Raw genomic sequence first — 12,651 nt, 5'->3', positions numbered from 1 at the left:
GTGGAAGGGAGGGTGCAGGACCAGTGGTGGGGGTCAGGGAGAGCGGAAAGGTTTCTGGGTGGGAGGTCTGCCCAGGAGATGTGGGCCTACCTGGTGCTGCTTTGGGATTTGGGGGTGCCAGAGGAATACACTTCGCTCAAAATGGCTCTGCATGCTTCAGCAAAGTGCCCCCACCATCACTGCCAATGCCTCTGCCATTGGCCCGTGATTCAGCCAATGGGAGTGACAGAGTTGGGCACATCCAGAGTGCTTCCCTGTGGCTGAGGAGCTGCTTCCCCTCTTCCAAGCAGAGCTCTCGGGCTGGATCTGGCTACAGCTTGTATGAATTAGTACCATGAGGTTCAGGGTGGTCCCCCAACCCCCACAGCAGCTTGAGCTAGCTGGCACTAGCATTCTAGCCAAGGTGCCCCCCATGTGGCTGGAGAGCCAGTTTGCGTCCCTGCCGGGGGAGGCAGGGTTTGAGTCTCTCACCTCCCAGGCTGTGGGTTTCCCACTCCTGCCTTAAAGGCCTTGCATTTCTAAATTCTCTCTCTGTTCTTCCTCCTCACTCCCATCCCACGCAAACTGCTGGTTCGGACCACGCTGCATTGATTCCCATTTGTAACCATGAAAGTCAGAAACAGTGGAATTTTGCCTCTGCCAGAACTGGTAGATAAGTGGGAAGGCATACGAACTCTAGGGGAGCAGGCAAATAGGCTTTTCAGGCCCTAAGGAACGTTTTCATGCCCATGGCCAATTTCTAGTTCTGCTGAAAAGGTTTTTATGATTAAACTTAAACATTTTTATATTACCTAGAGATTTTTAACCTTTGTTCATTTTTCCTATAGTTGGAAAAACCAAAGGCCCACCCCAGGCCTGCGCCCTGTGTCTGGCTTTGAGATCGGAGGCTACGACAACTCTAAACATCTAATATAACTCCACCCAGCAAACTGTCCGACATGTCAGGACCCGTGCCAAGCAGGGCCCGAGTTTACACTGATGTAAACACACACAGACCCCGAGAATACTGGGACTATGAGTCACATGTTGTCGAATGGGGGTAAGTGCCTGTACTTTGTATTGACTGTGCCAGGCCGGGATTGATCCTTGTGGATCTGGCTAACAGTCTCTGTATCCCTTTATAACTGTCTCATTGTTCTACCTTCTACAAGGGTTTGGAGAAATTCTGTATATTTCATTCAAACGAATGAAACGTTGAACTGAGCTTGTAGTTAAAGCCTCCCAAGATTCAGACAGCATTGCTGCTCTTATATAGCAACATTTTGGGCTGTGTAAGTCCTTCCTGTATTGGTGTGATCTCAGTTGAAAGGCATCATTTTTCCCAGCCCTCCACCCTTGGAAGTAATTGAGTACAGGCTTGTTTTCTCACTTGCTTGAGGAGAAACAGATCAGTTCAAGTAACTTGGTTCTTCTGACATCCCAGAAAATAAGTCCTCTCTCCAAGGAAAGTTGCAAAACGGGCAATGACAATGAAAAGCTTCCTCTCCCAATGTGCTTCACCCCTGAACAGGAAGGGCCACTTCTGCCAATGGGGATAGCTGTCTACATGGTCCCTTCAGTCCTTGACCTCACACCAACCATGAAGGTGGTGTTCACAGACCAGGTCATTACAAATAGGCAGTTATCAGATGGCAGCTACTCTGGTCACTGCTTGTCAGGGTTGAATTTGTACTGACATGGAAAGGCAAAGTTCCACATTTCTCTACCAGTCCTTGATCTTTTATTGTAGGAAGAGAAGGTCGATCAGTGAGTCTACCTTCCTTATACAGAAGGCAAGATGGTGTTTGTAGAGGAACAATTTCGTAAATGAAAAGGGACTGACTGAGCTCTTCGGGAACTCTGTGCCTTTCTCTGTTCACAGAAATCAAGATGACTACCAGCTTGTTCGGAAATTAGGCCGGGGCAAATACAGCGAAGTGTTTGAAGCCATCAACATCACAAACAATGAAAAAGTAGTTGTTAAAATCCTCAAGGTGAGCAAGGGATCATGTGGAAGGTGGAAACCTGGCCCTGGGGTTAGGTGGATATAAAGTGCAGGGCTTGGAATAAACACTTGAGTCTCCTGAAGTAATTCTGTTATGGGAAATCTCACTCTGTGGCACTTGGAACCTCTTTGAATTTCCTGTAACTCACCACAACTTGCTATCAATCCATGCAAGCCCCATGCTTGTGTACTATGTTAAATCTGTCTTTAGAAAGCCTCTGCTTGAAACAGCCTTCTGTGCCTGTCCATCCTTCTGTCTCTGTGTGCTGCCAGGGTTTTCTCCCTACTGCGTTAGGAAACTAGGATTTCTTCAAGATCAATGCTAGTACGCCAGACAGCCACTCTTACAGCTGAGCTGTTGAGGCCAAAGGAATGATTAGAAAATTCTCTGGCCCTGTATGAAGCCTGGAGCACTCTGGCTGTTTTTCCCCTGTGGAACAGAAGTGAAACACCCAAAGGTCAGCCTGGAGTTGTTCCTCTTTAAGGCTGATAATTAGCTAAGTTTTATTACTTCGGAGCACTGCTTTCTGCTCTACAAATTGTCTATAGTTAAGATTTACAACTGAAGTGCAAATTTAAGAGGTAGGTTCTCAATTGCTAACTGCTAAAGATCCTGGCGTGTTGTCTCTGGCTAATGAAAGGTTAGCAATGGAACATACCTCTTACAGCCTTAACTGGTGAACTGTTATAATCCATTGTTTTCAAAGTAGCTGTTTTGCTAGTGTTCCATTCAGTACTTGCTGGGCACCTAACTTCTCCTTTCCAGTTGTCTCCTCAGACAGGTAGCCAAAAACACAACATGATCCTGATACCACCTTTCAGGTAATAAGTGACTAGCTGTAGTTCTCACTAGGTGGTTGTAGGACAGAGTGGAAAGAGAGATGGTGCGCTGTTGCAACTATGTGCAAAATTAGATAATGAAACTGGAAAATTTAGCTCTTTAACCTAATTTTATCAGGGCGCTGACAGCTACTTTTAGGAGAGGCAGATGCTACGCTCCAGTTTTTCCATTAGTCTTGCTCACTGGAATGTTTTATTTTACTAATGCTTCGAGTTTTTATTTCAGCCAGTAAAAAAGAAGAAAATCAAGCGTGAAATCAAGATCTTGGAGAACTTGCGAGGTGGTCCCAATATAATCACCCTTGCAGATATAGTAAAAGACCCTGTGGTGAGTATAAATGGCTTAGGGCCTGTCCTCCCTCTGTTTTCCGCAGTGCTTCAGTGTAGACACTCACTGCAGCCACAGGCAGGGTTCTCCTGTTGCTGTAGTTAATTCACATCCGTAAGAGGCTGTAGCTATGTTTAAAGAATTCTGCCATCCCCAAGTGAGTTGAGATTGGCAAAGCTGTATCTCTTGGGGGTAGATTTTTCACACCACTGAGAGGCGTAGCTATGCCAGTGTTAAACCAAGCCCTTCTAAACTAAAGGTCGAATTGAAATTTGTGGATTCATTCTGTAAACACACGGCCAATGCCAGTTAGTGATGGTTTCAGCTCTGCCGTATCTGTGTGAATGTGGGAAAACAACTGAACCATATAAATTATCCAAGGAGGGAGGAATCATAGATATGAATGAATCTGGTCATCTTCTGTATACAAAGATTTCTTATCACAGGTCCAGCATAGCTAAATATTACTTTATCTCTTCCTAGTCCCGGACCCCTGCTTTGGTTTTTGAACATGTAAACAACACAGACTTTAAGGTACAGTTTGGGACATCTGCTTGTAATTGTGTTCTTTTCCATTTGAAAACCCACCACCCTTACCTTTTATTTATGTATAGGGGTTGGTACCTGGGTCTCGGAGAGGTAATTCAGTTGCTGTTTCCTTTTGACATGTTATCCTGACATAAAAATTATTTAATCGTGAGTCAGAAGTTTGTAATTAGCCATTCATAATGACCCAATAGTAGAACTGATAACAGAACACAGGGATCCTGATCACAAGTCTCATTCTATTAAATGCTTCATGTGCATTTCACCAACATTTGTGCAGTTTGCATTCAGGCTCAGGTTCAACAGCAGTAGTTTGGTTTTTACTCCCAGTATAAAAGTTCCTGCCCTGATTGCTTCCCTAATTTGAAAATGTAAAAATGCCTGGTTCTGGGGAGAAGTGCTGCTGTCTTATACCTCCTTTGACCTATCTCTGGAGTTATTTTCCCCTTCATATAACCCAAGAACCAAGGGTCACTGAAAAAACATTAATAAGCTTTAATAATGCACTGTTATCCCATGGAACTCATTGTTTCGGGCCTGTATGAAGGCCACAAGATAACTGGGCTCCAAAAAGAATTAGATTCATGGAGGATAGGTCCATTAGTGGCTACTCACCAAGATGGTCAGTGATGAAATTTATGCTCTAGGTGTCCCTAAACCTCTGACAGAAGCTGGACGGCCCAGTCAATAATTGCCATGGACTGTTCATTCCCCCTGATGCATTTAGCATTGGCCACTCTTGGAAGACAAGATACTGGGCCAGGTGGACAATTGTTCTTACCCATTACAGCCACTCTTTTGCTAACACCATCTGGAATAGTTGCCTCGATTTTGCAGAAATCTTCAGCCTCTGTGAGCCAGCCTGTAGGCCATTGCTTCTCATGACACTGCATTGGAGGGCTGAGGATGTCTGTAGGAAATTGAATCAGAACTGGACTCCTTGAAAGTGCAGTTAGTATATTGAAAGAAAATTGGCCTCAGCTAGAGATGAATGATACAACAGAATTGTGGGAAGAAGGGAGAAAGTGCTGAATGGCTGGTAGATTTTGCTACCACTTTGAATGCAGCTGGAGAGACGTAGCTGCAGGGCACCTGGTTTTTTTTGTTCTGTATTGGCATGGATTGATTTCCTGCTGTGTTCTCAAACTGAAGTAATATCTCTGTCTTCCACAGCAATTGTATCAGACATTAACGGACTATGATATTAGGTTCTACATGTATGAGATTTTGAAGGTAAGTGGATATTCTCTAGTTCGTTGATTATCAGTTTTGTACAGATCTGGGATTTGCCCCCTTGCTGCAGTCCTACTGTGGTTGGTGTGACTAGTCAGTGGTGGAAGACAAAGACAGATGGGAGAAGGATCGGGGTTCTGAATGCCAGAAGTGTGAGGGCTGCTGTCAAGTTTACAGGAGCTGGCCTGCAGGGGATAGCGGATTTGCTGTCTTTGAATTTTTGGGTATATTGAAACAATTAGAAATACTTAATCAGATGTGTGTGTACAGCCCATGAAAAGAGAAAACTTGGACTGACAACTGTTATGTGCAGGCTTCCTGCTTCAGTGTAGCCTGTGAACTGAGCACGTCCACAGCAAAAAATCCCCTTTCTTATGTATATGTTCCCATTTGCATATTTTCCCATATGCAAAAGTTCCCATTTCCCCTTTTATCAGAGTTTGAAGGAAGCTAGACCTGTTTGGTCGAAGGTGCCTCATAGCTCTGCTTCTATAGGCATTATTGAAATGCTGCTGCTGCTGCTATTAGAAGGCAACTGTGTTAAAGCTAGAAACAGTGCTCTGCCCAGAAATAGCTGGGCCTACTTCTGTGGGGAGGGCAGGGGATAGCTCAGTGGTTTGAGCATTGGCCTGCTAAACCCAGGGTTGTGAGTTCAGTCTTTGAGCGGGCCACTTAGGGACCCAGGGCAAATAGATGTTTTTCAAAAAAAAAAAAAAAAGTCAGATGGTAATAGGTCCTGCTGTGACAGCAGGGGGCTGGACTCAATGACCTCTGAACATCCCTTCCAGCTCTGTGAGGTAGGTCTATATCCATTATTGGGGAAAAGGTATTGAAAGGTGGCAAGTTGTGGAGGTTTTCTTCTTAGTAGCTCTGTAGCACCTTAGGGACTAACACATTTAACAGTTTTATTTCTTAGGAAATAAAATAGTCTCTCAGGTGCTACAGGACTGTTTGGTTTTTTGTGACGCTACAGACTAACACGGCTACCCCCCTGAGAGATTTTAGTAGGTGTCTGATTTGAACAGACCTTGAAAAATAGTCTGGTCTGCTGTGTGGTGAAGTTGGGGTATGTGTGAAAACACTTGCCCATCTGCTGGGTTTCAAGAAAGCTGTATATCGAACATTATTCCCGTAACCAGTACGGGTTGAAACTCTCTGGTCCAGCAACAGCCGTCGTACAGCGTGATTTTAGTCCATTTATCATGGGTGTGGCCAAGCTTTCCATGGTCTCATAAAGTTAGCTTACAGCCACCAGTTCTGGCTTTTGATGTTCTGTACTCTTAGTTAGCTCTAATTTACTCCTAAATTTCTTGTAAGAGCCCAGTAAGCCATGGAAGCGTTGGTGATGCTGCTAGATAATATTGACCTTCTGTTGTTTGACAAATTCTCTGGTTCAGCACTGGTCAGGTCCCAAAGGTGCCAGACGAGTGAGGTTCAATCTGTATTAACTTTACAAATGTTTGGCTTATAAATCTGTCCTCGGGTAGGGCAGTTACCTATTTGTGAACTCCCTCCTCATGCATGTTCCTCCTTTCCTGTGCATCTCAAGGAACACAGATTGGTATGGTTCTATCATGACCCCTGCTTTGGTCAGAGTGGGTACAAAAAAGAAGTGATCACCTGTACTGACCAACTTCTTCCTTTCCTCTGGGTTGTACACAGGCTTTGGATTACTGCCATAGCATGGGAATCATGCACAGAGATGTCAAACCGCACAACGTCATGATTGACCATGAGCATAGAAAGGTAAGGAACAGAATGTGAGGTGGGTTTCACTTTTTTCTTCACATCTCCAGTACTTCCATTGTGCCATTGGTGTGGTGCTGCAAGAGATCCAGGCTCAGCGTGGCATCTTTTCTTTCCATCATGGGAACACACTGAAAATGAAAATCTGTGACCTGCCCTAATCTAAACAGCTTTAGCTGAACTGTATACAGAATCATCTCTGTTTAAGTGACAGCCGTTGCTCACAGCTGGCCACCCTCCTGTATAGTTCATGCTGTAGCATGTGTAGCTGGGGTGGTTGTATCCTTGTGCTCAGGGCTGATGCCTGTGTGAAGCTGGAATGTGGTCACTGCTTTCACTTGCAAGTCCATCTGTGCTAGTGATTGTAATGTGATTCCTTCCCCTCTCAACAGCTGCTCTTTTATGAGATGCCCCCGCTCTCTTAACTAAGGGTGGGCATAATTTTTTATGGTGGGGGGGCACTCCAAGAATTCAGTAAGTGGTCAAGGCTGCTGTGTTCCATGATATTAATGGAGGAGGTGCGGAGTCAGGGGTGGAGGTTGGGTGCAGAAGGGGGCTTGGGGTGTGGGGTCTGGGAGGGAGTTTGGATGAAGGCAATGACTCTGACCTGGAGGAAGGCTGTAGCGAGGGGTGCAGGGTCTAGGAGAGAGTGGTGAGGATGAGAGTGCAAGGATTTGGGTTGTGACCAGGGTTAGGGGGTTGGTGTGCAAGGTCTGGAACAGTGGTGTGACCTGAAGGAGAGACCAGTGTGAGCCATTGGGGGTGGGGGGCAGTGTAAGATGCCTCTGTCATCCTCCTGCAGGCTCTCAGCATTTACAGATGTACAGGTGGCTCTGCAGCCAGCTGTTGTGAGTGCCGGTTAGCGGCAGGACGGGCAGGTAGCCAGCAGAGGCTCTCGTGCACTGGATCTGATGGCTTGATGGGCCATATCCAGCCTGCAGATTGTATTTTGCCCAGCCCTGGTCTTAACCCAGACAAAAAGCATCTTGTGCTAAGAAATGGTTCCTTCCTACTCCATTAGTTCTTCAAATGATTGCTCATGTCCATTCCCAGTCACCTGAAGCTGATATGACGACCAATATATTCCCCCCCCACCCCGCTGCTGCTGCTCTTTCCTTCCCATCCTGCTGCCCGTCATTGGAGCTCTTGCTTTCTCTGCTCAGCTCTTTAGCTAGTGGCCTGTTGTAGTGCAAATAGTTCTTGAAGTGTAAATAGTTTCAGTACTTGATAATTAGTGTTGTAACTAATAGCTGAGGCGGGGCTTTCTGTCCCCCTCACTGCTGGGGAATGCCTGGCTCCCCAGGCTTTAAGTCTTGTTCAAAATGTGGAAAACGTATGCCCAAAAGTGACCCCCCCGCATTCAGCCTGTTTGATTTGCTTGGGGGATGGACACTTGCGTGATCACTGTCTGATTTGTAAGGCCTTTAAGCCCAGAACTTTGAAAGGTAGGGCCCAACGCCTTAGTCCTCTTAATGGAGGTGGCTCTTAAGCCACAAGAGTCTCCACCAGGCGTGGAGCCTCTTCGGTGCAAAGTGCACCTGTGCTGTCAACCACAGTGCTGCCGAAGAACTCCACGCACCGAGAGCAGGTGCAGGCACCATCCCCTTCTCAGCCCCGTAAGAGTCAATCTCCGGTGCGGATGAAGAGGAGGAGGCACGAGAGGCATCACTTCCTGAAGAAGCGGTGCGGCCTCAACTCCAGGGCTCTGGCGCACACTGCCAAAGGGCAGGAGGCGGATCCGTTGAAGCCGGTGCAGAGTGAGAGCCTGCAGGCACTGGACTTGCCCTCAGTGCCGGAGGCGTTTCAGGCGGTACAAGGACTCCTGCAGATGACGGTGCTGGGTCCTTCTCCATCTATGGAGGACAGGCACTGTAGGACTGAAATGGAACAGTTGGGGCTCGTGGACGTGACACCGGTGCCAACCCCTGTGCTCACGTTGACACCGGCACTGACACCATATTCGGTGCCCTGTATGCTGGCACCAGCACCGTCCCTGGCGCGCATGACATCAGCAGGGGCAGGGCTGGATGCCAGTTGTGCCTGGGCATTCCTGCTGGACAACAGGTTCATGTCCGTGGGGGCCATCATCTGAGACATTCTGGCAGTTTCCACCACAACAGCCAGGTGCTGCCTGCATTTGCTGGGTCACATGGCAGCATGCAACTTTGTGATAAGCGCACCAGGTTAAGGATGCCCCTCTACAGCTGTGGCTGTCATCAGTGTATCACCCTGTAAGAGACAGTTTAGACTTGGTTACGGTGCCGACATGGACTTTGTCGGCCCTGCACTGGTGATTGGATGAGGGGGCCATCCTCACAGGAGTCCCCTTTGCAGCCCTCAGCAGCCATCACTTTGCCTTGTAATGGATGCTTCAGACCAGGGGTGGGGAGCGCACCTGGGTCAACTACGAACCCAGGCTCTTTGGAGTGTGTCAGACCTTCAGCTCCATGTAAATGTGAGGGAGTTCAGGGCCGTCAGACTAGCATGTGTGACTTTCAAGGCCAATCTGATGGGATATTGCGGGTCAATCAGTACAGACAACACAACAGCAAGGTACTATACCAACAAATGGGGATGCACACTCCTCTCCCCTGTGTCACAAGGTCATGATGCTCTGGGACTTCTGCATGCTGCAGGCCCTTTACCTGCGAGGTGTGCACAATTCACTGGCAGACCAACTCAGGAGCATTGATCATTTTGGTGGCACAGGCATAGGCCCGTCAGCACTGGTGCCCGAACCTCCTGAACCTCTTGGTCCACAAACCGATGACGTTGCCAATCTGGCCAGAGCTGCTGATGCAGCAAGAGGGGAGACCAACATCTCAATCTCCAATCGTTGCACCTCAGAGCGTGGATACTCTGTGGCTGAGAGACCGGGAGCTGGCCTGTTTGGATAAAGGAAGTATGGTTAAATAGTAGAAAACCCTCCACGAGGGAGATTTATTAAGTGCAAAAGGTTCTCAGTGTGGGTGTCTGGCAGAGGGCTATCGGGGTGCACTTAGCTGCTATCTCAGCCTTTCACCCAGGTCATGGAAAGACTTCTATGTTCTCAGACCCCATAGTCAAAAGGTTTCTGAAATCTTCAGAAAGAATCAAGTCCCAGATTCGGGCACCACTGTCCCCGTGGGATCTTAATTTGGTGTTAGCCAAGCTTATGGGGGGCCCCCTTTGAATCCCTGGCTGCCTGCTCCCTGCTCTTTCAGTTGAAAACCAGCATTTTTGGTGGCAGTCACCTCAGCAAGGAGGGTATCTAAGTTGAGGGCACTTTCAGTGGACCCCTTGTACACAGTGTTTCACAAGGATAAGGTTAAGCTGAGACCGCACCCTGCTTTTTTACCTTGGGTGGTCTCCTCATTTCATGTTAACTGAGACATTTCCCTACTGGTTTTTTGCACAAAACCCCCTGCCTCCCCAAGGAAGCAATGCTTACATACGTTGGACACGAGAAGGGCGCTGGTCTTCTATATGGACAGGACTAGGCCCTTTAGGAGAATGCAACAACTCTTTGTGGCAGTTGCTGATAGGATGAATGGCCTTCTGGTCTCCTCCCAGTGGATTTCCTCCTGGATAGTGATGCATCAAGGAGTATTACAAGCTCATGGGCCGGGGGGGGCTCCTCCCCTGCTGGTTAGGGCACGCTCCATGAGAGCGCAGGTGTCTATGGTATATTTGGTGCAGGTACCTATTCATGATATCTGTAGGGCGGCCACGTGGGCCTCAATTCATACATTTACAGCACATTACGCTTTGACACAGCAGGCACGGGAAGACGCTGTGGTATGCAGGGCTGTCCTGCAGTCTGCTTGGGGCTCTGACCCCACCTCCTAGGCACTGGCTTGTATTCGCCCAACTTGGAATGGACCTGAGCAATCATGCAAAAAAAAAAGACAGTTCCCTGTTCCGTAACCGATGTTCTTCAAGATGTGTTCCTTGTGTCCATTCCAAAACCCTCCCGCCTTCCCCACTGTAGGAGTAGCCAGCAATAAGGAGCTGAGTGGGTGAGGGGGCCGGGCTGTGCATATATTGGTCTCCATATTGGTGCCACTCCAGGGGTCACCTCACCGACCCTATGGCGACTGGGCATGCGCCTGCGCCCACCCAACTTGGAAAGGACGTGAGCAACACATCTTGAAGAACACCAGTTACAGGACAGGAAGCTGTCTTATCTTGCAAGCGAAAAGCTTGCTCAAATGCTCTCAAGTGTGTGCAGGGGGTAGTGGGGAGGTGCTGATTTAGTATTTCTAATCCAAAGATAGAGGGGGTAGCAGTGTCAGGTTTAAACTAATCCTCTATCAAGAATCAGCGCAAGTGTTCGTGATCTCACTTCTAGCCAATTAAAAGGCTCCAATATTCACTAAAATGTCACAGTTTCACTAAAATTACAGTTTTCTGAGACATGGTGTGTAAAGTCATTGGAGAAGCAAGACCCCAAGCAGGCCTTTTCACCTCTTCCTCTTCCATTTGTAGCTCAGGCTAATAGACTGGGGTCTGGCTGAATTCTATCATCCTGGCCAGGAGTACAATGTCAGAGTGGCTTCCCGATACTTCAAAGGACCCGAACTCCTTGTAGATTATCAGGTAAGAATCACAAGTGAGGTTCAGGCCAAAGATGCTCACTTTGGTTTGTGTAAAACCCCAGGACCATACCAGGTTAGGAAACTAAAGAAATGGAACATCTGGCAACAAGACTCATGGAGGGTCTGTCCTCCAGTGTAGGGGGAAAAAAAAAAGCAGCAGAGGGTATTGAGCACCAGTAGTCTGCAGGTACAAATGCTTCTAAGTCTCTAGAAAAAAAATCCAAAAAACTTACAGGCTTGCTTCCTTGATTTCGGAAGCAAGGGAAGATAAGGGGACCGGTCTTGCTCTAAGGAAGAGTGCAGGATGAAAATTCCTAATGTATGTTATGGTTTCTGTTAAGACCTGTTTCTTCTCATTATTCCTAAATTTTATAGTCTGGTGTGAGGCCTTTCTATCTCATAACATGCATAATGGCTCACAATGCTATTAGTGAGAGTGGGAAGTTCTCACTAATAGGTTCTCACTAACACTAACTGCACTTATGAATCATGTTTAGTGAGGCCTGATACTAGACTATGAAATTTTGGGCCTGATGGGAAAGGGGTCTTAACATAAACCATGATACACATTGGGACTTTTTACCCTACAAAGAGCATACAAAGAATTCAACTGGACTCATGTTTACACTCAGGACAACTAAATGTATGGCATAAATTATTGAAAGCCATTACAAATCTTTAAGACAGGTTATTGCTGTAGTTCAGTTGAACTACATGCTGTTCCCAGTGTGGAGTGTCACAAACCATGTGCTGGGGATCAAAATGATCCAGGGGCCTAGCATCCCAGATTCTGTTCTGGCTTCAGAGCCAAACCAACTTCTCACCAGCATATTTTTCTTAGAGGGGAGGTTTCTATTCTTTTTTGCATGTCCTTCATGGCTTCTCTGGTGACTCAAATGTACTACCAATTGATCGGTTCCATTATATCTGCTTCCAGTGAGTGTAATAAAGTGTATGAGAGCTGCAGTTCCATCAAGACAGAAAGATGGAGCTAAGGATATCTGCTGCTATTCTTTTAAGTTCCCCGAGTCCCATTTGAGCAACTGGAATTTTCAAACCAAAGAGGGATTGTGTCGTTTGAACATGTTTCTTTCTTTATTCCTAACATAATCTGACCTATAGATCACTTTCTTTAACATTGGAGTCACTTAAGAAGTTAGCTTGCCAGAAGGAGTGAATCGTGCCTTTGCTTTTTCCAGATGTATGACTATAGTCTGGATATGTGGAGCTTGGGTTGCATGTTGGCTAGTATGATCTTCCGAAAGGAGCCATTTTTCCATGGCCACGACAATTACGATCAGGTGAGTTTGGGAGGTGCAGATCCCATGGTCCACGTTTTGGTTTTGTATTTCCAACTACCACAAGATGCTGAATAATTAGCATTTGTCACTTTTTCT

At 46.9% G+C, this 12,651-nt stretch overlaps 1 protein-coding gene across 1 annotated transcript in view; it reads left to right on the top strand.

Annotated features, from left to right (window-relative positions):
* The window catches only part of CSNK2A1 (casein kinase 2 alpha 1), a 42,634-nt gene that overhangs the window by 16,736 nt on the left and 13,247 nt on the right, over positions 1-12,651 (top strand). Inside the window, exons 2-9 of the mRNA XM_075011323.1 lie at positions 828-1,039; positions 1,862-1,973; positions 3,051-3,152; positions 3,636-3,686; positions 4,872-4,931; positions 6,594-6,677; positions 11,145-11,255; positions 12,454-12,555. Coding sequence (XP_074867424.1) covers positions 939-1,039; positions 1,862-1,973; positions 3,051-3,152; positions 3,636-3,686; positions 4,872-4,931; positions 6,594-6,677; positions 11,145-11,255; positions 12,454-12,555 — 723 coding nt within the window. The 5' untranslated portion in view covers positions 828-938. The remainder of the gene's footprint in view (positions 1-827; positions 1,040-1,861; positions 1,974-3,050; positions 3,153-3,635; positions 3,687-4,871; positions 4,932-6,593; positions 6,678-11,144; positions 11,256-12,453; positions 12,556-12,651) is intronic.

Source organism: Carettochelys insculpta, chromosome 17 (assembly GCF_033958435.1).
Source record: "Carettochelys insculpta isolate YL-2023 chromosome 17, ASM3395843v1, whole genome shotgun sequence".
Classification (NCBI taxonomy): domain Eukaryota; kingdom Metazoa; phylum Chordata; order Testudines; family Carettochelyidae; genus Carettochelys; species Carettochelys insculpta.
Note: the sequence above shows the minus strand (reverse complement) of the source record. Positions and strands in the feature narration are given on the sequence as shown.